The sequence below is a fragment of the Piliocolobus tephrosceles genome, chromosome 1 (assembly GCF_002776525.5).
Source record: "Piliocolobus tephrosceles isolate RC106 chromosome 1, ASM277652v3, whole genome shotgun sequence".
In the NCBI taxonomy this organism is placed as follows: Eukaryota; Metazoa; Chordata; class Mammalia; order Primates; family Cercopithecidae; genus Piliocolobus; species Piliocolobus tephrosceles.
The window spans coordinates 133,287,901-133,312,647 of NC_045434.1; the positions used below are offsets into that span (position 1 = coordinate 133,287,901).

The 24,747-nt window shown below is 35.6% G+C and overlaps 1 protein-coding gene across 5 annotated transcripts in view; it reads right to left on the reverse strand.

Annotated features, from left to right (window-relative positions):
- Window positions 1-24,747, reverse strand: part of PKN2 (protein kinase N2) — a 162,391-nt gene that overhangs the window by 20,362 nt on the left and 117,282 nt on the right. For 3 of the 5 annotated variants that reach the window (XM_023208180.2, XM_023208172.2, XM_023208204.2), the window contains exons 8-16: window positions 23,635-23,744; window positions 11,220-11,363; window positions 10,825-10,900; window positions 10,078-10,252; window positions 9,733-9,859; window positions 8,321-8,451; window positions 8,160-8,235; window positions 7,989-8,080; window positions 2,040-2,216 (exon numbers count right to left, since the gene is read on the reverse strand). In XM_023208180.2, the coding sequence (XP_023063948.1) occupies window positions 2,040-2,216; window positions 7,989-8,080; window positions 8,160-8,235; window positions 8,321-8,451; window positions 9,733-9,859; window positions 10,078-10,252; window positions 10,825-10,900; window positions 11,220-11,363; window positions 23,635-23,744 (1,108 nt within the window). The remainder of the gene's footprint in view (window positions 1-2,039; window positions 2,217-7,988; window positions 8,081-8,159; window positions 8,236-8,320; window positions 8,452-9,732; window positions 9,860-10,077; window positions 10,253-10,824; window positions 10,901-11,219; window positions 11,364-23,634; window positions 23,745-24,747) is intronic. The other 2 variants (XM_023208195.2, XM_023208189.2) reach the window with 1 other exon arrangement.

Below are 24,747 nucleotides of genomic sequence, written 5' to 3' on the forward strand. Positions count from 1 at the left end.
TTTTATTGACTGCTCCTGTTTGTCAGGTATTGTGTCAGTTATTTTCATTTATTAGCTTACTTAATCTTCAATCAAGCCTTAAGATAAATATTTTACAGAAGCAGATAATGAAGCTCAGAAAACGTAATTTGTCTAAAGTTAGACTACAAAACAACAAAGCTAGAAATCAAGCTATTTTGATTCTATGGTTTCAATCAATAAAAATTCACTGATTGCCTAATATGTTCCAGGTATTTCACTAATAAACAGGACAGATACGGACCTTGCTCCTCTCTTTTAAGTGAAATAAGACCGACAATAAAAATTTTAAAAATAAATCAGATTATTTCATGTAGAAATAAAATGATATGAAAAAGATAATACAGAAAATAGAGTGAATTGAATTGGTTAGTGATGTGATATTTTAGCTAGGGTACTCAGAAAATTACCTTTAAAGAAATGACCTTTGATCTAAGAAATGAATGATAAAGGGAGGTACTTCAGATTTGGAGTTCTGTAACGTAGCATTGTATTCTTGTATTTTCACTGGATTTTATGGTTTTATTTGTATATAATTTATACTCTCAGCAAAAATAACAGCTTCTTAAGGCAAACTACATTTATATATTATTTTAAAAACAAAAACAAGCATAAAAAATAAAAGCAAACAAACTCCCATGGCAGCATGGGCTAGGCTTAATCGTAATGCTCTGCCTTATTGAGGGAATGAATTATTCGAAACCTTCTACTACTTTCTGGCTTTTACCTCCTTTTAAAATGCTTCAGTACTCATTTGAATTAACCCCTGTTTCCCTCATCTGAAACTTCAAGGTTATGACAGAATTACAATTATCTGCTTTAAATACCTTTAATGGTTATGACAAGAATCAAATGGAGGAATCAAAGTGAAAGTACAACACGGATGTCAGTTGCTATTTCATCAGATTATAGATGTGGGATGAAAACTAACGAGTAAATACAATAGAGATTTACTACTAGATTTATGCTTCCTATGATTTGGGATATATTCTACAGGTGGAGTTGACTGGACTTGCTAATAGTTTGAGTGCTGAAGTTAAGGGAAAAAGAGCATCAAGAATGACTTCTTGTGTTCTGGCTTGAATCTGGTTAATAAAATAGGGAAGATTAAGAGTAGCAGGCCTGGAGTGTAGTAGATGAGGTAGATAGAAAAATGGAAAAAATCAGTTCAGTTTAAGTTGTTAAATAAGACACTTAGCCACGCAAATGGAAAACTAGCTGACCACTGAATATTATTAGAGTTGGAAGTTTAGGTAAGAGGACAGGGCTGGAAACACAACTTTGGTAAACACCAGCATGCAGGGTGTAGGTATTAATAGCACTTTCCTAGGTTCAAATCTTAGCTCCACCATTTAACAGCTATAAAATTAAGATACTAACAGGGAAAATATACATACATGCATATATAATTTCAAGTGTTTACTATTATTCTTACGTATTTGAATAAGCCAAACCTTGACTTCAAAAACTACAAAAAGAGTTTACAATGAAAAGTCTGCACTTTATCCCCTTGTCTGGAGGCAACACACATAACCAGTTTCTTTTACATTTGTTCAGAGATATTTTAAGCACAGGATGCAAATATTTGATATTCTTTTAAATTACTCTTTAGAAAGGCAAATACAAATATTTTATATAAATACATGATACAGACTCTTCTGCACTTCCTTTTCAAAAACTTAACAGTGCATTTTGAGTATAATCTGTCTTTAAAGCTGTAATTCTGGATGGCATTCTCTAGTGAGAAAATCTAGTAGCACAAAAAGAAATTTTACTAAAATGAATCTACATTGTTTATCTAAAGAATTAATTGTGGTTTAGGATAATCCACGACATTTTCAACACAGACAACAGAATACATACAAAAAGTATATGGTAAAAAAGTAAGTAAGGAGTTCTAATATTTCTTGCAGAGATCTATTTTCTGTTAGGAAAAAAATCTAAAATTCAAAGAATCTCTTTTCCTTCCCACATGAAATCAGTCATGGAAAAACTCAGACAAATGTCTAAAGCATACTCACACAGCTCTTGGTTCTGAAAAGACATCAGTATGAATGTGCATCATTAAGTCCCCACCGGCAGCATATTCCATTACAAAGCAAACATGCTCTTTGGTTTGGAAACATGCAAAAAGGTTCACCAAAAAGGGATGCCTTACACTATTCACAGTTTCAAAAATTCTTTTTTCACACATCAAGCTGTAAAAGAAAATATTTAAAAATAAGCAGATAAAAAATAATTCTAGTTGGAAATAACATTCTTTATAAATTACTAAACTTAAAAATAAGCAAAATTTTAGCTATAACTTAAAAATCCTAACATGTGTCTTAGTTTTGCTATATGTGCTATGAAAACTGATCTACCTAAAATACATAACTTTAGTTGAAATATATTAATAGAAACTTTAAAAGATTATAGCGTTCACATTGATAGTCTATAGCACATATATGGTTAGTGGTTATAGTTAATTTTTTAAAAGGCTTAATTAAGGGTGAATTATGAAAATTATTCAGGAATTGGTCAGAGAATTTAGTAATTTAAAGTACACTATGAAAAATTTAAAGTTTGTGGTGAAGGTAATTTCAAGGACAGTATCTATAATTCACAAGCTATAGTATTCAAATTTTTTATCATATAAAATTGATATGAAGTTGAGAGGTACAGATATGCTGCATAAAATTTTAATTTAAAAGACTAGAAAATAAAGACAATACATGACAAAGTGTCTAAATGTTACTACAAATTAAGGCACTATTATAAATAAACTCATAGAAGATTAAAAAGTTAATAGTTTTTATTTTGTCATCATTTAAATTTACTAGAAAATAATGTACTTAAAAATTGCTTTGGACAAGATCTGTAAGACGTATTCTAATACATCCGCTTTATTAAGCCAATCTGAATTTTGGCTAAATGTAGATAAAATAATCAGATGAAATAAGACAAAACTAAGATGTTTTGGGCTTAAGTAGATGACAAGTATGTTCTCTTCATTATCTATAGTTGTGTTTTTTGAGACAGGATCTTGTTCTGTCTTTCAGGAGCTGGAGTGCAGTGACATAATCATGGCTCACTGTAACCTTGAACTCCTGGGCTCAAGTGAACTTCCTGCCTCAGCTTCCTGAGTAGCTGGTACTACAGGCACATACTACCATGCCTGGCTTTTATTTTTTGATAGGGACAGGGTCTCAATATGTTGCCCAGGCTTGTCTTGAACTTCCGGTCTGAAGCAATCCTCCTGCCTTGGCCTCCCAAAGTACTGAGATTACAGGTATGAACCACCGTGCCAGCCCCTGTCCCTAGCTTTTATTTATGGGTGACTCACTAATTCATTATGGGTGAACTTATGAATGAAACAACTGTTCTCAACTGAACAGGTGTTAGAACTGGGTGGAACATATAAATGGTATAAAACATTTGAGACCCACTGGCTGGACTACCCCTTGAAATTATTTTAATGCGATTCACAGGAATTATTTGAATTACAATAATGATGATACATCTGCATAGATGTCTTTGAACAATGAGATAAAGGAGCGAGGCTCTTTATAGATCCAAATTGACACAATAATTTTAATTTTATGCATTTTATAGCACACACAAAAGCTATTGCATACGAATCTTCAACTTGTCTCACATTATCTAAATTGTGTATTGTCCCTAAAAGTCCATGCAACAGTCCAACTTTATGTAAAACTTTAAACCTTATTCATCCTGTTCAGAATATTTCCCTCTAAATTGTCATCACTCTTCTCTCCTTATTCCCAAATAACTTGTCTACCAAAACCCAGCAAAAATCCAACCTCTTTTATAAGACTCTACCTAAATCTTGCTCTAAATATTTCTAATAATGATGACAAGAATCAAATAAAGGTGTCAAAGTGAAAAGTGCAACACAAATGTCAGTTGCTGTTTCATCAGATTATAGATGTGGAATGAAAATTTAAGAGTAAATACAACAGAGATTTACTATTGGTTTTATGCTTTCTATGATTTGGGATATATTCTAGAGGTGAAGTTGACTGGACTTGCTAATAGTTTGAGTGTTGTAGGTAAGGGGAAAAGAGCATCAAGAATGACTGTGTCTGGCTTGAGCAACTGGTATTGCTGTTTAATAAAATAGGGAAGACAAGAAGAGTAGCACGCCCAGGGAGTAGTACACTATATGTACTATGGTGTAGTAGTGCACCAGTACACTGATTTCCTCCTAAGAACTGCTATTGTTTGTATTGCTTATTTTAACCTCGACTCTATCTAGTCACCTTTATTACATAATGTATTTATGTCTTGTTTCCCTAAGTTACTAGTTCCTAACATGTTTTGTGTACTTCCTTCAAAGTTCATTACATTTTTAGATAAGTTAGAAACCTGAAAACTTATATAAATAGTCATTTTAGTCAGGGCAAAAACATCATTAATAAAACCAAGGTCTTAGAATTGAATCCTACATAAGCTGGTTAGCTGTGCTTTCTTCTACAAACACAAAAATATACTTCCAACCCTATTCTGTTGTGTTGAAATATAAATTGGTAAGAAAGGAAGCTGAGTGAGGAGGCATTCCAATAACATAAACGTAATATCCTTACTCAGCAATTGAAGGGCAGATGGGACTTAAGAGTGTTTTACTAATGGTAGGTACACAGAATATGATTTTTGTTCATAAATTATCTAACACTTTATTTTAAAATCCATAATTTGTGTTCACTTAAAAAGAGGCTGATTTGAAATTTTCTATGATTTATAATTTCAAAGTAAAATAATATAATACAGACTATAGAAAGAATAAATTTAGACTATGAGAACTGTCATTAAGAATCATAAAGTAGGCCAGGCACAGTGGCTCATGCCTGTAATCCCAGCACTTTGGGAGGCTGAGGGAGGTGGATCACTGGAGGTCAGGAGTTGGAGACCAACCTGGTCAACATGGTGAAACCCTGTCTGTACTGAAAATACAAAAATGAACTGGGCGTGGTGGTGCACTCCTGTAATCCTGGCTACAGGGGAGGCTGAGGAAGGAGAATCGCCTGAACCTGGGAGGCGTAAGTTGTAGTGAGCCGAGATCACTCCACTGCACTCCAGCCTGGACAATAGAGTGAGACTCTGTCTCAAAATATATATATATAAAGTATTCTAGGAACATCTATTAAAAAATAAACAATAACACTAAATTCTATGGCTTAAAAAGATAAGCTAGGAAGTGGAAAGTAAATATTTAAAATTCTGCTCAGTTATAATAAGTTTAGTTTAAGTTATTTACCATTTATACTTGCAAGTAATGAAATATATTACTTTTAAAAATATGCTAGTCTTGGCCAGGTACAGTGGCTCACGCCTGTAATCCCAGCACCTTGGGAGGCTGAGGTGGGCAGATGACCAGAGGTCAGGAGTTTGAGACCAGCCTGGCTAACATGGTGAAACCCCATTTCTACTAAAAATACAAAAAATGAGCAGGGCATGGTGGTGCACGCCTGTAATCCCAGCTACTGAGGAGGCTGAGGCAGAAGAATCGCTTGAACCTGATAGGGGAGGTTGCAGTGAGCCGAGATCGCACCATTGCACTTCAGCTTGGGCAACAAGAGCAAATCTCCATCTCAAAAAAATAAAAATAAAAAATAAAAAAGCTACTCTTAAAGAAAAAAAACTTATAATTTTTTTCTCGCCTTCTTTCAGATATGCTAGAAATTTAAAAGTACTCCTTTTTCATATCTTCATTCCTCAAATTTCTCTAAGAGTGTGTTTTATTTCTCACTCTTGGATTTTTCTTTTCTCTCTTTTTATACCAGTTCTACTTGAGATTTTTAAATTTTCATGTTACTGAAAAGTACAGATTTAAGTTAAGAATGGGTGTGGTGGTTTACACCTATAATCCCACACTTCGGGAGGCCAAGGAGGACCGCTTGAAGCCAGGAGTTTGAGACCAGCCTGGACAACATAGCGAGACCCTGACTCTATGGGGGAAAGAAATGTAGATGGATCAGTTGTATGCACCTGTGGTCCCAATAGGAAGCTGAGGCAGGAGGATGGCTTGAGCCCAGGAACTCAAGGCTGCAGTGAACTAGGATCATGCCACTGCACTCCAGTGTGGGTGACACAGTGAGACCCTGTCTCTACACAAGACTAGATTAATTTTCAGTTGAGATTACTAATGGCCTAGATTCTGGCTATAGCACCATCTTGTGATCCGAACTTTCTGTAGATTTAATTAGAAAGCATTTCTCCTACAAAGATTTAGCACAAAGTTGTAACAAGGTAGCAGAAAAGCCACATAAATCAAGATTAATAGAAGTAGTAAACAGTTTCCTATTATTTTAGCAAATAAATGAATTTACCATTTAAGAATCTGGAAAAAAGCAAATATTCCTTCAGGAAAGGAAAACATTTGACCCTTCTATTATTCCAATTATAAACAGACTTAGAATCAAAGACTTGCTTTGGTGGGATCACAGACTTGCTTTAATTATCTGCTTGTATAACATAAAAATAATTCTAAACATGTAATATGGTGCTCGGAATATTTTATAAATATCCAGCAAGCTCTTTAGTATTAGATATCAAGAAAGCATTGATTTTGATGTGATTGAGGTATATGAGAAACAGTGAAAAGAAACAAAGGTGAAAAATAGGAAAATCCAAAAGGAAAAGTTTATTTAACATAAAAAAACAAATCTCAATCTTTTGAGGCCTTTCCTTATTCTAAGAACTATCCATATGGTGGAAAAAAACATTAAAAGTTGCAATTTGGCATCTCTATGTATCAGTACAACTCAGTAAGGCAAGTATTACCAAACCAAATATATTTTTAAATATATGAGTTAACTGGGGCTTAAAGATGTTCAGTGAAATGCCCTAGGATCAAATCCTTACTAAAGAGGAGCAATGAGGACTAGAAACGTCAGCCTTCTCAGTCATAGCCCAGGGCTCTCTTCATCGTGCAGGGCTGTCTACCAGTAATATTAATATATGCTTCCTAGTGGTGTAAGAAAAATGTCCAATGAAAGCCTTTTTCTGTGATAAATATGCCATTTTATATAATAATGTCCATATTTAATTATTCTGTATTAAGACAGTCATTTCTTAAAGTATATTCTCTAAGTGAATTACAATCTTAACCCTCCAAATCCTTGCATTTTAATAATTATGGGGCCGGGTGCAGTGGCTCATGTCTGTAATCCCAACACTTTGGGAGGCCGAGGCTGGCAGATCATGAGGTCAGGAGATTGAGACCATTCTGGTTAACATGGTGAAACTCCATCTCTACTAAAAATACAAAAAAATAGCTGGGCGTGGTGGCACGCGCCTGTAGTCCCAGCTACTCGGGAGACTGAGGCAGGGGAAGTGCCTGAACCCGGGAGGTGGAGGTTGCAGTAAGCCAAGATGGCACCACTGCACTGCAGCCTGGGAGACAGTGAGACTCTGTCTCAAATAAAATAAATAAATAAATAAATAATAAAAAAAAATTGTACAAAAAGATGTATCCACAACTTAATTAGACCCAGACGTTAGGGTCAAAAAACATGTTTTCAAGAAAAATCGAGGGAAAAAATAACACATTCTGCTTTGTAAAATACTTTAAACCATTCCATTAACTGTAGATTATTTGTAAATGACTTTTTATCATTTCCATTAAGATAGAATGAAATATAGCCCCACCAAACAATAGATGAATAACAGTTTCTATTCCATATAAACACTTAAACATTTTCATATATAAAAAACTTAACAGAATTAGTTTAAACATTTCACTATCTTTTTTTGGTATCCATTAACCAGTTAATTGTCACAGGAAGGGTAAAAAGGAAGGGGCAAAAAAGAAAAACTAATGTCTACCTTATGTCAAATATAGATACATTATATTTAATTTCTTCACATATTACTGTAAAATCGTGATAATTTTGCTGTTGTAATATATACATCATTTCTCTTAACTTACAAATTCAGAAAAATAAACAATTTCATTTTTAAAAACTAACCTGTCTACTTCATCTCGAGCCACAATATCACCTTTCTTTAAGGCTTTTATAGCAAACATCTCATTTGTGTGTTTATATTCAGCTAAAAGCACCTGAAATAAAAATAAAATTATTATTTTCCACTTGAGTTATTAATGTTGTAGATATTCCAAAAAATTCCAAAAAGATTACCTTTCCAAAATGTCCTCTTCCCAAGACAGCACAACACCTGAAATCTTGTAGATTAAACTGAAACCTTTGCTGAGATCTGAAAAGAGAAACATCAATTAATAATAAGACAATCGAGTATGGTACCAAACATGTAGTAGCAAAACTTGGTATATATTCTTTACCTTTTATCCTCAAGTTCTTGAATACCACTATATTCTAGGCCTGACTGAGGAGTGTCAGGCTTGTATTCAGATTGAGATTTTGGAAGTATACTATTTCTGTCATTCTCAATATCAAAAACAGTCTCTGAATCCTGTAAAATATTAAATACACATTAAACCATAGAAACACCCAGAAAACAACTTATTTGGTAATGATAAAATTAAGGAAAAACATTTCAAAAGTCAATATAAATGTTGGAGTGAAAAGTAAAATTCAGATATTCATTCTTTAAAATTTCTTTTTTCTTTTTTTAGAGGTGGGTCTCACTATGTTTGCCTAGAGAGCTCTTGAATTCCTGGCCTCAAGCAATCCTCCTACCTCAGCCTCCCAAGTAGCTGGAGCCATTACTTTTATATTAAACTTATCTAAAAAATTCGAAAAACTGGGCTGGGCGCGGTGGCTCATGCCTGTAATCCCAGCACTTTGGGAGGCCAAGGCGGGCGGCTCACCTGAGGTCAGGAGTTCGTGACCAGCCTCACCAACATGGAGAAACCCCGTCTCTACTAAAAATACAAAACTAGCCGGCGTAGTGGTGCATGCCTGTAATCCCAGCTACTCGGGAGGCTGAGGCAGGGGAATCACTTGAACCCAGGAGGTAGAGGATGCAGTGAGCCAAGATCGTGCCATTGCACTCCAGCCTGGGCAACAAGAGCAAAACTCCATCTTAAAACCAAAACAAAACAAAACCAAAACAACGAAAAACTAACACATTATTATGTATGTTAATCAAGTCAGAAGAAGAATAGTATTTCAGGCAGTATGTCGTGTAGTATCAACCACACTCCTATGTTACCTCTAGCTTAAGCAGTCTGTTCTATCTCTTCTGGACCATGAGCATCCAGAGGCTAACGACAATTTCATGCCAACATTAAGAAGTTGGTTATCTCCTATCAACTCAGTCTAATTTAGCTGAGACTAGACCATAAGAAACACAAATTCGGCTGGGCGCAGTGGCTCATGACTGTAATCCTAGCACTTTGGAAGGCAGAGGCGGGCAGATCACCCGAGGTCAGGACCAGCCTGACCAATATGATAAAACCCCATCTCTACCAAAAATACAAAAATTAGCTGGTCATGGTGGCATGTGCCTGTAACCCCAGTTACTTGGGAGGCTGTGATAGGAGAATCGCTTGCAGGAGGATCCCTTGAACCCGGGAGGCGGAGGCTGCAGTAAGCCAAGATCATGTCATTGCACTCCAGCCTGAGCAACAAGGATGAAACTCCGTCTCAAAAAACAAAAACAAAAAACAAACAAAAATCCATAAATTCACAGTGGCAATTTTAAATGGAAAGACACGCCTTATTCGCTATGATGCTTTCACTGCTAATTCATTCGGTGAAAAGGAATTATGCAAGGTTTAAAATGGCTTGCCTGTCCTGGTGTATCCAAAACTCGTAATTCAGAAGATTCATCTATTTCTCCAAGGGAAGAAGCTCGTGGTGGGGCTGGAGGAGGTTCAGGCTCAAGATCAAAGTCCAATTTGGTTACTGTAGAATCACTTATAGAAGATAAAGTAACTCACCAAAACAGTAATAGAAAGTCTGTATTTTAAACCACTTTAAAATGAAAGCAAACAATTTACTTTTTAAGTACACAGAACACTACTTTCAAAATACTACTTGGGGAAAAAAACAAGACTCAGTACACCTGCTATAATCAGTACGTAAGAATGTCCCAATAACTGCGTAAGATATGCTTAAAATCTTAGACACATACCTAGCTGGAGGTGCTAGTTCAGGGATGCGTACATCAACCACTGGCACTGTAGTAGGCACAGGAGCTTGAGGGCTGAAGGTGCCAGAATGATTTACTGTAGGAATAGCTCTTCTTACTAGCCTTCCCCAAGTGGCAATATTAATATTCATTTGAGGAGCTCTGAGAAATGTTTTGCCTGTAGATATTGAAAATAACAAAAACAGACAAAATAATTTATGTATAACCAAAAGTCATAATTTGAAAATTCTTACTCATTAGTTTATAATCTATGAAGAACAAACAAAATTTGTCACTTAAAAAAACTAGTTTTTTACTATTTGCTAATAAAGGCTGGTGCAAAATAGCATAAGTAGTTTTAAAAATAAATAGGTAAAAAAATTTTTTTTCTCTTTAAGTCTAGTAGTAATATGTGGTTAAGGTTTTAAAAATAAATCTTATCTTTTACAGATATAAACTATAATATTTATGAATAAATCAGTAGGATGTCTGGGTTTGCTTCAAATTTGAGAAAGTAGTGAGAGGATGGCATATGGATATAATAAAATGAGTTGACTATTGTTGAAGCTGGATGATTGTACATTCCACTAGTCTCTTCACTTGTGGATACATTTAAAATATTCCTTAATAAGAAATTAGAAATAAATGAATAAACAACAACAAAAAACACAGATGGCTATTGCTTTTTAAATGGTAATTAGATGTTTAAGAAAATATCAAAATGCTATGTATTTGATTGTTAGTAATTACCTTGTTGCTTTGAAAAAATTTTCTTTTGTCTTTGAAGTTTTGGTCTTCTTTCAATAACTGGATTAAAAAAGGTAACCTGCAGTGAAGAAAATTCAAATTGACATGAAAATAGCATTGGATTTATGGTTCATGAAATCCACTAAACTTATAAAATTTGAAAGCTTAAAGAGAATCTTAGTTATAGTTTAGTCCAGCCCCTCATTTTCTAGATGAGAAAAAAGACATAGGAAGAATAATTGGTTTGTCTCAAGGTCACATACCTATTCAGTGGCATAGCTCAGCCAAAACACAAGTCATCTGTCTCTCAGCCTAACACTCTTTCCATTTCTATATTATGCTGCCTACATACGTAATTTCAATTGCAGTTATGCACATTAATAAAATACATTTATTACCTCTGCAAATAAAGTACCCTGTGGTTCCAAATAGAGACACATGCCATGCCGTTGGTTGTCTAAAAAATCTTCTAACCTCAGAAATTTTACAGCACACAGAGACCGCCAATCACGCCAATAAACTGAAATTTCCAGTTCACGTGACTAGGATAATTAAAAAAAATAATAAAGAAAACAGAAAAGACATCATTGGACACACACTTGAATAAAATATCACAAAAATATGAAATACAAATACAATAAACAAAAATTACACACACAAAGGTCACACTGTTTTAAAGAGGTTTGTAATGTTTCTCAACTGTATATTACTTTATCAAACTTACACATTTTAATTCAAAGGAACAAAACTTACATTGTGACATTTTCCAGCTAAGGTATTCCTAAAGTATACTTAGAGAATACACAACTGGGAATAACCAGTACAGATGAATAACCACCAAAACTCCTTCTCTTACAGCTTCAATCTTTTGGATTTCCCTCCTCTTTGTCATCATGTGCTATGTTACTACCCCAATGCTTGCTTGCTTCAAAGAACTCATTTGAAACCTTTTTATTTCTTTGTCTCATTGCTGAGTCAGAAAAAGTTCTGCAAATAGCATTTATTCTGTACTCACAATGTGCCACGTATTGTGCTAATAAGCACTTTAAGAATATTAGGTCATTTAATTTTCAAAAGAATACCACTGGGTAGCAAGACCCATTTTGCGTATGTAGGGCAGAAAGGGGAAATTCAGACCAAGCTTTACACAGAAAGATATTTGCTTATTAAACAATAAAACATAATTTAAAAAGCAAATTAGCAAGAATTTCAATGTTCAAAAACCAGGGACAAGTCAATTACACCAAAGCTCTATGAGAGAATACACAGTAGACATTGAAAATGCTCATGTAGGGAAATACATTTAAGGTTTTAATAATCAGTGTTTAAATGCACCTGTAGAACATAGTTCCTAAGCTGGGGTCAATTCATATACTGACCACTACCTATACGTTTTAATGAATATATATTTTAATCATAAAGTACTGGACTTTTCTATTATTTTGTTTTTTAGACTTCTGTACACCATCCACAGAAACAGATAAATGTTTCTCCTTTTAAGGCTCTACAAAGCAGTAAATTACTTACTTTATATAACAAATTTCAATTTATAAACTTATGCATCTTATTATGTAAAGTCTTGGTATATACAGTAAAAAAAAAATCTATTGACCTTAAATTATAAATCTAGTTGATGCTAATGAACACAAAAAACACCTATAAAAAATGCAACATGAAAAGAAATGAATCAAAACAAAATGTGGCAGAGGGTTTTATAGCCAAACAGGAAAACAATTAGAAAAATACATCTATGGCAGTGAGAATGTGATCTCAGGGACTCCCACCTCATTTCTTCTCTCTGACTCATAATTAATATGGGAGAGAATTGTCATGAAAGAAGTATGAGGAGAATATAATTATTTTAAGACTAGCAAATGGCATGCAGAAGGGATGGGGTACTAAGGCTGTAATATTCTATTCAAGTTGGAAGTGTAAGTATTTTGGAAGCAGCTATTTTGGGAAATAAACTGGAAGAATCATGTCAGGATTGGTAATTTAGACTCCATTTTTTTAGATTGGAGGAAGAGAGGTCTACTTTCTCCTGCCTTCTTCCACTGTTGCAAGGAAGACTCATTATGAATCAGGAAGATGCAAGATGCACATATGCTAGAGACAGAATTAGTACTTGTTAAAAGTTCTTATTACACTTTTACACTGGCTGAAATGGTAAGATTTTGTCTTACTGTGAATAAGAGAAGATCCAATCACCACATTTGCTATTTATTAGACACTCTGGTAAAACTAACATATTGACTAATTTCTCTTTCCTCTGTATCTTCATTCCATGCTTCAAACTAAAGTACATTTCAGGCTGGGCAAGGTGGCTTATGCCTGTAATCCCAGCACTTTGGGAGGCTGAGGTGGGTGAATTACTTGAGGTCAGGAGTTCAAGACTAGCCTGGCTAACATGGTGAGACCCCATTTCTACTAAAAACACAAAAGCTAGCCAGGTGTGGTGCCATGTGCCTGTGGTCCCAGCCTCTTGGGAGGCTAAGGCATGAGAATCACTTAAACCCGGGAGGCAGAGGTTGCAGTGAGTCAAGATCATGCCACTACACTCCAGCCTGGGCAACACAGCGAGATCCTGTCTCAGAAAAATAAAAATTAAAATGATCGGAGATTTAGGATAAGTCACCTCATAGACCTTAAGCCAGCTTTCCTAGAATTATACATTGAAGTTTTATGTTGAAAGTAGAAAAGTTCCTCTTCAAAGCTCATCTTGGGTTAAAAATGAAAGACACTAGGAATAATTGCTCCTTACTCTAAAGCCTCCTATCAACTATTAGTTCTTACACTTTACCCCAGTTAGTTGCTTTGGCTTACTCAGGCATGTCTGGACAGGCCCAGGCAAGTCTTAGGTCATAGCTTATGCCCCTTCCTTATTTGAAAATGTTGTTGCTTCCTTAAACCTTTCATAAGCAACTTCCTCTTCCTCTTTGTTCTCCTTTGCACTATTTAGGAAAGTTTTAGGTTATTAGCAAATCAGTAATCAGTTTAAGACTGTGAGGTCCAGCTCCAGCCAACGGATGCAGGACACAGCAGTGAGGACGACTCAAATGCGTAAGGGATATATATATATGCCTGCTTTTCCTTTGTTCTGGTGTGCTCTCGCCATTGTCCCACCTGCGAGGGGCACCTTTTCTGCAGAAAGTAAAGATTGCCTTGCTGAGAGATCCTGTGTCTCCATACTGAGTTTTCTTCATGGCACCGATTATCTGTTTCTAACATTTTACACAGAAAGGTCTTCACTTTTTGTTACTTTGCACTGTTCCCAGTGAGTGTTACTTTCTTCAAAACCTAAGTGGGAGAGTGGCTGTGATCTAGAGATATTTTATGTCAGTAGTCCATCACTTGTGTCCAATCCCACTTTAAATCCTAACATCCAGCATGGTTTGAATAAGTAAACCAGTCACATGGTATCTGAAAAACAAGGTACCATAACAGATAGACTGAAGCTTCTACATAAGATGTCACTAATGTTTACAATTTACTTTTTATTATTTTTGTTTTTTGTTTCATTCGCTGCCCAGGCTAGAGTGTAATGATGCAATCTCAGCTCACTGCAATCTCCGCCTCCCAGGTTCAAGTGATTCTCCTGCCTCAGCCTCCCAAGTAGCTGAGATTACAGGCACCCGCCACCACACGTGGCTAATTTTTGTATTTTTAGTAGAGATTGGGTTTCACCATGTAGGCTAGGCTGGTCTCAAACTCCTGACCTCAGGTGATCCACCCGCCTTGGCCTCCCAAAGTGCTGGGATTACAGGTGTGAGCCACTGTGCCCGGCCCAATGTTTAGAATTTAAAACGCCAGTGTGATTGCTGGTATGCTGGCAATTTTCTAGATGAAGCAGGTCAGTTCTATAAGGCAAGGGCGTGCTGTTAGATAATTTCAAAGTCTAGGAGCAACAATATTCTAGAAGGAGTGAAACTACCACCAAAAAAAGCTGAGCAGTATGAGTTGAGACAGGTACTGTCCCAACTTGTGTTTCATTTTGTCTTATTATGAATTGAATCTAGGATCAAAAAGAAAACTGCTTGGTGTAGACCTAAGGAATCTGCCTGTCTTATCTGAAGTCTAAGATCTGAAAGTAAACAAAAAAGGTAAGAGACACACTGCATCAGCCTTATGTGTGGTGGAAAGCAACAAATTAAAACATGTGTTGCAACTGAAAAAAGAACAGTACACATCTATCACAAAAGAATTAGTACAAAGAATGCTGAGGTTTCCAAATTGTTCCCTGAGGAGCCCTGGGGTGCCAGAGAGTATTTTCACTTTTCATAGGAAACACAGCAACATCTATGGGACACTGTGAGAACTACTAGCACAAGGCAGTTCATAGTTTCAACATTAGAATACTCCATATTTCTTCCGGTGATGTCATATCTTTGCTAAGGTGGGTTTTCAACAATAATAAAAAGCAACTTCCTATGAGGAATCATTGTGGAAGAAGAGATGAGAGTGCAGTAATCCTTATGATCCCAAGGTTTGGGAAGTTACATAGTGAGAACAGGTAGACATGTCCCATTAGTTAATTTTAAGTATGTACTAATGGAATAAAAATAGTATGTTTTCTCTCAGTATTTGTATTTTTCAAAAACATCTGTTTTAAGACTTAAATACTAACTAGTAAGCACTTCTTAATACATGGAACTGTTGGGTATTTCTTTAGGTCTAGGGACACATTGCAGAAACATTACAAGGACACTGAGGACACTGAACTGAGAAAGTTTAGGAACTTTGATAGAAGTAATGGAGACCTGGGCTCTACTACTGAAATGAAAAGGGCAAAAGAAGAAAATGTGAACCAGGCTCCACTGCCAAAAAGAAAAGAAAGCTCAAAAAAGCTTTCTGTTGCCACTTAAACAGAGAATAAACTCAATGCCTGGAAAATTCAAGAGCTGAAGAAAGGTGAGATTTCTGCAAACGTGTACACGAGAGATGATACTCACTGGTCTTCAATGTGCTTCTGAGGACAACATAGGCTTTGGAAATTTATCAGTTAGGGTCCTAGCAGCATGCAGATAGTACACTGAAAGAGTTTAAGCAAAGAGTTTTTAAAATTGGCTACTTATGGAGATGTGATAAAAGTTAAACCAACAAGGAATGAAAAGAATTTGAGGACAAGCAACAGTAGAAATCCATTATCACTCTTAGCCTGAAGGGGCAAGAGGAATTATTAATCGTTGCCAGAATCTGATTTAGACTAAATTTTAAAAAAGGAACTATCCAACAAGAGTTGTGGCCATAGATGAATGCTGTTGTGAAAAGCAAGGCAAGGCAAGGAAGGAGAAAGGGAAATACACACTGCGACTTTCCTTTCCTCCTGCTCTTGCATCTCCTAACAGTGTCTCTCATTCTAAGTCATAGCCAAGCAATCTGAGTAAACTTTGTAGTCATCAGCCCACAAACAGGGTAGGAAGGGAAGGAAGGAGACTGGAATCCACTGGGGAAAAAGAGAAAACCACCACCTCAAAAAACAATAATATATGTTTTCAGTTCAGCAGTCCGATGAGAGTGATTCTCCAGCTGGAACAAATGTGACAAAAAGAGGGAAACTTTGGGATCATTTGGGAGGATGAGAAATACAGAGAGAAGAGTAGGAGACAGAGATAATGGAGAATATAAGGCCATGATCTTGCCAGGAAAAGTCAGCCTCTATAGATGTGGGTTACTGCCTCTGCTCCCTTTATAGGAAAGACACAAATAACTATGATAGAAACTACTACGCTGTATCAACTACGCACGATTGCTTCCTATGTCAATCCACATCATATAACAAGTTCCAAAAACTCCTAATTATTCCAAACCTATTGTATACTTTTCTGCCTCCATGTCTTTACATATATAGTTTCTGTTTCTAATCTTATATCTTATTCTCCAACTCAAATCTATATTGTTATATAAGATTTTCCTACTATTCTTTCCCCCATACAAGTCCAAATTTTCTCTTCTCATCAAGGGCAAGTTAAACATCCATCTCTTCTACAAAGGCATCCTTTAAATCCAGCCCACATTTTCCCCAGAAGGTTTTTTAGATGCAGCTATCTTTTTATGTATCCTTGTAGGAACTTATGTTTTCAAATCTGAGGACTCATGGTTGTCATCATTCTGGAAATTACTGGCTATTATTCCTTCAGACATGGCCTCTGCCCCATTCCTTCTAATCCCTACTTCTGGAACTCCACTCCACGTGTTAGTCATTCTTAGTTTATCCTTCATGTTTCTTAATCTTTCTTTCATATTTTTCATCTGTCTTTTTGTGTTGTATTCTGGGCAACTTTAGCTCTTTCAGGCCACTAACTCTCTCTTCTTTTCTTTAACATATGCTCTTAGTTTTCCATTTCAGAAGTTTCATTTCCTATTTTTTTAGTTCTACTTGGTTCTCTTTGTCATCAGCATCAACAATCTATCAATAATGGTCAATAATGTTTCATTTCCACCCTTCCCCCATAATTATTTGAAGCAAATTTCAGACATCTATAATTTCATTTTATTTATTTTAAAACTCTGCTTAGTCTTTTTGGCTCATCACCCATCCTTTGCTCATGTTTTCAAATTCTTTTATTCTTTAAATACTATAATCATTTAAATATTTAAACACAAACTTTAAAATATTTTATATTATACATTTAATAATCCCATTATCTGCTTCTGCTTGGTCATGGTGGCTATATCCTCATATATTTTAAAATTTTGGATGCAAGCTCATGTTGGTAGAATTATTATTCCCTAAGCTTCTGAAATACAATGTAATAGTTTTTTATTTTGTCTCAAACAATTTATTTTTAACCTACCCGGCCTTAGGGTCCTTTATGCAAGGAATACCTCTGGTGCTTTTGCATTCTTTTGCATTTCTTTTTAAACATTTTTCTTAAAGTTTCATTATTTTTTAAAATTGTTTTCTTTTTTGTTTGCATTTATTTATAGAATAGAGTTAAGGTCTCGCTGTGTGACCCAGGCTAGTCTTAAACCAGGTGTTTGGTCTCAAACACCTGATCTAGTGATCTGCCCACTTCGGCCTCCCAAAGTGCTGGGTTTACACGCATGAGCTACCACAACCGGCCCACACACAGCTTTAAATTGGTTACTTTAGTGTCTCATTCTTAAGAAAGCCATGGATGGCCACACATTTGCCCAAATATACAATATGACAAACAGAGATCTTAAAAGAGATCTCAGAAGTAGTATAGACAATTCAAGAAAAAAATTTAAAACATATTCTCAGTTTTAAGAGATGATATTATCTCCATGAGAGAAAAACAGGGTGTTTTTCAAAAACTAAAGAAAATGAACATTTAAAAATTAAAAATATGACATCAAATGTAAATTTTTCAGTTGTAAAAATTTCCTAGAAAGTGGAAAAAAAGACAGAGAAACCACAGACAAAAGAAAATCACAGGATTAATCTAAGAGGTTTAATTACCAAGAGAAAACACTAAAAATGGAGATGAGAAAATTATCAAATAAATAAGTCAAGGAAATTTATTGGATCTGAAACAAATAAGCTTTCAAACTGAAAGTGCCAAACAATATCCACCAAAAAGAATGAAAGATACCCTAGTAAGATACACTACTGTGAAATTTCAGAATACCAGGGAAAAAAAGATAAAATCTTAAAAGTTTTTAGAGATCTAGCAGATCTAACAGATCATGATCAAATACTAAAAATCAAGGGAGACACAGAATTCTCGACTGTAATACTGAGGCTAAATAATAATTACACAATTCAAAATTAATGAAAGTAATTTCCAACCTATTGGGTTGGTGCAAAAGTTATCGTGGTTTTTGCAATAGAAAGTAATAGCAAAACCGCTATTACTTTTGCAGCAACCTAATAGAATTCTATACCCCAGGTATGATAGTAGAATATACATATTTTCAGACATATATCATCTCTAAAACTTTATTTCATTCACCCTTTTCTCAGCATGAAAATAGAGGATATGATTCACCAACACGAGGAAGTAAAGCAAGAAGATAGAGTGATCTAAGACTTAAGTGATCCAATGTAGAAGAGAGTTCTCAAGACGACAGTAAAACAAAGTCTCAAGATAAAAGCTGTGTAGCAAGTATTTAAATTGGAGCAGAAAGATGTAAGGCCCTAGAAAGGATGTTTCTAATGGGGAAGAAATGTGGACTAACAGATAACCAAGCATACTTGCTTACATACAGTTGTTTTAGAGTCCTTCTGGAGCTTTTGGGGATAAATAATAGGTATGCAGAAAACTAAGCAAAATAAAACAAAGAGGTATTTAGCGGCCCTAAGGGGAGGAAAGGTATTAAAAAGGAAATACAATCACAGTACAGAACATGGTTCATCTATGGACAATCTTTATAGTTATAATAACACTAGATTATTGATTTAACATAATTATTTGGGAGAATGAGGAGTGTGATGGTTTAAAAGTTAAATTCCAACCTTCTTTCATGTAGTGAGTCAAAAATTTCTGAAAATTAGAAACCAATAAATGAAAAGTCTCTTGGGTTCTATAATCTTATTTTGTTATTATTATTATTATTATTATTATTATTATTATTATTATTATTATTATTTTGAGATGGAGTCTTGCTCTGTCGCCCAGGCTGGAATGCAGTGGTGTGATCTCAGCTCACTGCAACCTCCACCTCTGGGGTTCAAGCAGAGCCTCAGCCTCAGTCTCCGAAGTAGCTGGGATTACAGGCATCTGCCACCGCACCCAGCTAATTTTTGTAGTTTTAATAGAGATAGGGTTTCACTATGTTGGTCAGGCTGGTCTTGAACTCCTGAGCTCAGGTGACCCGCTCACCTCGGCCTCCCCAAAGTGCTGGGATTACAGGCATGAGCTACTGCACACAGCTAACTTCTTAAAATCTTGTTATTTACCTCACCTTGCCCTTTCACTCCTGTCATCATACTGTCATACCAGGAACTATAATCCTTTCACAATCTCAACTGTCTGCATACTTCTCTCTGAACATTATGTCCTAACATTCTAGTTCACTCTAATACCTCAACATCCACTGATACAACAATCCCACTGTTAGTCCCAATCCATGAATCCTACCACCTTTTCACTTGTCCTAACTGCTTCGATACTCTCTTCCCTCCTTTCCCAGTGATCCATCAACATTTTCTATAGCTCTGCTCTTAACAACACTGAAATCTGTTAAAATTGTTCTAAGTTTTGTTTCTAAGGACAGGGCTCTTCTCTGTTTCTAATATTGATAAAGAACTTTTACTATTATGTTAGTAAAGTTACTCTAAAGGAAAGGTGCAAAAAGTTAAGTAACATTTTGTCTTTTATTTCAATCTCTCATGGGAATTTCAGCTTTTTATAACAGGAAGGCTGAGGAAATTCAGGGAAAATGAAAAATTGCATAGCTACAAGAAAATATAAAAGAGTAACTCGACAGAATAGAAAGAACACAGAGCTGGTAGTCAGTAGACTTCATTAAAAATCCTGGATTAGGCCAGGCACGGTCTCAAGAATGTAATTGGATTAGGCCAGGCTCAAGAGTGTAATCCCAGCACTTTGGGAGGCCGAAGTGGGCGGATCACCTGAGGTCAGGAGTTCAAGACCAACCCGACCAACATGGAGAAACCCCATTTCTCCTAAAAATACAAAATTAGACAGGAGTGGTGCATGCCTGTAATCCCAGCTACTCGGGAGGCTGAGGCAGGAGAAGCGCTTGAACCTGGGAGGCAGAGGTAGAGATGAGCCGAGATTGCGTCATTGCACTCTAGCCTGGGCAACAAGAGCAAAACTCCATCTGAGGAACGAGGAAAAAAAAAAAAAAATCCTGGATTATACCCTAGAGTAGTTATTTAGCCTGAGGGCCAAAATTTCCTTAGTTTGTAAAATGGAGCTAAATTATACCAACACTTTAAAAATGTTTTTTCAATAGCAAAATGCAAATGTTATTTTACATAAAATCCCAAAACAACAACAAAAAAGACTGTGTTGCCTCTTGAGACAATTCTGCAGAACACTGAAGCTCCACAGAACATAATTTGAATTTTTCTAGATCATTCTAGATCTAGATCATTTCTAGAACTATCCTACAAGTCTAAAAAAAACTATGAATTTTTTATCTCGAAACATTACAGACAACTTAGTTCTGGAATGCCATAGAAGACAAAGTTGACATATGAGACAAAATGCTGGAAACAAACATGTCAGTTTAAAGCAATATTTCCTATAAATTTTTTCTTCTGTTTTTACTAAGGCCGCTTGAAATGTTTCTATTGGTATATATTTTTATAAACATTTTCTATAAATAGTCTATAAATACAAGGGATAAAAGAATAGAAAGCACATGAAAATGTAAAATATCCTATGTAAACAGAAGGAGCTATTTTAATAGGGAATGTGGTCCCTGCCAAGGAAAAGTTTATAATCAAATTAGGGGTAAGAAACAGCCTATCAAGAACCTAGAGGATCTGCTTAACATGCACAGTGTCTTCCAAGTTTTAAAAGGAGCATTACTCCAAAGTGAGAAAAATGCCTGATGCCATTGAGGCGAAAAACATTTTTAGGTGAACAATACAATGGTAGGTAAAGAGCAAACAATAGTTATCACAGTCTTTTATTGTTCTAAGCTTGTAGTTTAGGTAATTTAAAACCATATTATCTATTCCAGGCACTCATCATCTTCTGCTGTTTCCTCCTCTGTGCTACTGTTATCTTTCTATCTCATTCAAATCATGAGACAGAAAAAGAGCAACCATTTAAAAGGTAAGACACTGAAGGTCTAGTACCAGTCCTGAAATTTATTGGTATGTAACTAACCTGGATTTTGGTTTCCTCAACTACAAATTAATGGTAAGATTCTGAATTACTTGTAATTTATCTTTTCAATATAAAACTTTATTAACAATAACCTTTTCATAAGAAAAATCTCCTAGTCATTTTCCTTCTAATAACAATTCTTTAAGTTTCCTTTTTATATTACTCGATAATTACCTTAAATAGGCTCTGAAATGAAAGAAAATGACATTAGTTAGTTAGTTCAACCAGTTAGTTCTCCATTCTCAAATCCCCTTTCATTATATTCAAATTCACAGCCATACTTCAAACCCTAGGCTAAAATAAAGAATACCCCTGAATGGCTTAAATGTACCAGGCAATGCAAGGTATTTTACATACACTACCCCGGTTTTTCATTGTAACAGTTCTGTGAGTATTACATTCTTAACTCCACTTTAGAGTCAGTAAAACATTGAATGCTTTTAAAATGTTTTGGGGATTACCGTTCTAGTGAAAGAAAAAAAGACACAGAGACAAAGTATAGAGAGAGAAAGGCGGGGCCCAGGGGACCAGTGCTGTGCTTACAGAGGACCCACACAGGCACCGGTCTCTGAGTTCCCTGGGTATTTGTTGCTCAGAAGATGAGGGAGTGAATCAGCAGTAAGACATACAGATGCCCGGAGATGTTCCATTTGCCCAGGGACGGGCGGGAGACAGATGTTTTTCTTTTGCTGAGATTTAGGAGAATGGTACTGACCTTCAACCACAAGCAGGCTTTAAGCATTTGCCTAACAAAGCACATTCCTTACAGCCCAAAATCCTTTAAACCTTAATTACCACAGCGATGTCTCTAGCAAGGACAAGATTGGGGGTAGAGTCACAGATTAACAGCATCTCAACTTCCTGAGCCCAGTACAAACACATTTCTCAACTCAGAGACTACCATATATCTCAACTTTAGAAAAACACCACCTGGAAAATCCCCGATAAGGACACAGCCGTTTGTGGTTTTACTAAAAGCACAGGAACCAATAGAAAACTGTTAAATGTATAACTTAAAATGTTAACCAATTGCAATGCTGTAACCTAGAGAAATCCCTTGTTACTCTGTAACCTTACAAGTCCTGTTTACATCGGGCTATAAAAAGCAAGCGCACGCATTGCTCGGGGCCCTCTTGTAAGCTGTGAAGCGGAGGGACCAAGTTCGAACTTGCAGTAAAGATCCTTGCCGCTTGGCTTTGACTCTGGACTCTGGTGGTCTTCTTTGGGGAATAAACGGTCTGGGCATAACACTAGCCACTACTTTTAAAATTGGGAAATAATTAAAATTTAATGCTTTCCCAGTTTTAAAAGTAGAGCCTTAGAATAGTAATCCCCAAAACATTTTCACAGCATATATCGTTAAGCATTGTAAATTTGCTTTCATTAACATAATTAATTTTTAGAATAACATATACCATCAACCTAAATACCAAATAATAAAAAAGTTTAGTATCTTTTATTTAATTTTTAGATAAAATTACGATTACGTAATTTTCCTCTCACAACCCGATGAATGGATTTGAATTTAAAAGTTATCACCATGCATTTAAATCTACTGTGGACCAAGTTAACCTCTGCTGGGTTCTATGGCCACAGACTGAATTCTAGTTATTCAAATTATTCTTGAAAGACACTGAAACACATAGAAGGCTGGGTGACCAAGCCTAATAGCTCATTTCAAATATAGCTTGAATAAGATATCCTACACATGGTGAGCCAGAAGAATCGCCTTAGTTGTTAGACAGCGCATTATTAAGATCACCTATATGCTTCAATATTACACCTTACTGATCTTTCAGGTTGCTATGAATGAAACATTTTCAAATTACTACACAAATGAAAGATCCTACAGCTATCTGATATTCATCTCTATATTAAGGTAGACTTTATAACTCATTGAGTAAGAAATATAAAAAACAACTTAAGTTCTATTTTTATTCTTGTTAAGAATACAACTTGTTGAAACCTTCTAAAAAATATAACTCACATTTAAAATGAATTATAATTATAATTAATATTCAAGTAAAAATGTTAGTCCTCTTACCCTGTCTAGTTCCAGTGTAAACTTCTGGTCCCATGACTGATTGGAAATGGGCTTCCAGCTAGTTTGGCCAACCACAGTATTATCAAGCTTCAAGACAGCACAGACATCATCTGTAATTAAAATTTACAAACTTGCTTAAAAACTTTAAACCTTTATAAAAAACAGATGTACTGCTGTTTAATTAGCAATACAAGTCTTAAGACCCTTTGAAAATAAAGTTTTTCATAATCAATATTAAAACTTTTGAATCTTAAATAGCTAGTTTTATACATACCTACACTCCTACTAGACACTCCCAAATTGTTTGTGTTTGACAAAAACACAAATAGTGACTGCTATCTCTTTTGTTTACATTGGCATGTGACTGAAAGAACAGATAAATAGTTGTTTGCCACACTGTGTTTGTGTGAATATCCATCAGTTTTTCTTTCTCTATCTGGTATTTACAGAGCTTGCTGCCTTAAACAATTCTTTATTTTCACATTTTTCTTAAAGCCTCTCTCTATACACAGGAAAGCACAGGCAAATTCACTTTTGTATTCTATGGTAGGTTTAACTGTCACATGCTTTTCCCCTGTTATATAATCTATATGTAGTTTATGCTTATACTTCAGAATTTCTCCCCAGTGCTTTCCAAACCTCTTGCATTTTACTCTCCTCGAATGACACCCCTACCATCCCCCATCTCAGTGGACTACCAGGCTATTATCTGAGTAAACACTTCTGGATCAGCAGTTAGATTACCAAAATTTCAATGTTACTATTAAGGTGTCACTAAACCATTAAAAGAATCAAGGCTGGAGATGGTGGCTCACACCTACAATCCCAGCACTTTGGGAGGCTGAGGGAGAAGGAAAGCTAGAGTCCCTGAGTTTTGAGACCAGCCTGGGCAACATAGTGAGACCCTGTCTCTACAACAAAAAAATAGCCAGGCATGGTGGCACGTGTCTATAGTCCCAGCTACTTAGGATGCTGAGGTAGGAGGATCACTTAAGCCTAGGAGGTTGAGGCTGCAGTGAGACATGATTGTATTACTGCACCTAGCCTGGGCAACAGCAAAACGCTGTATCAAAAAATAAAGAAAAATAAAGGAATCAAGATATGATTCTACAA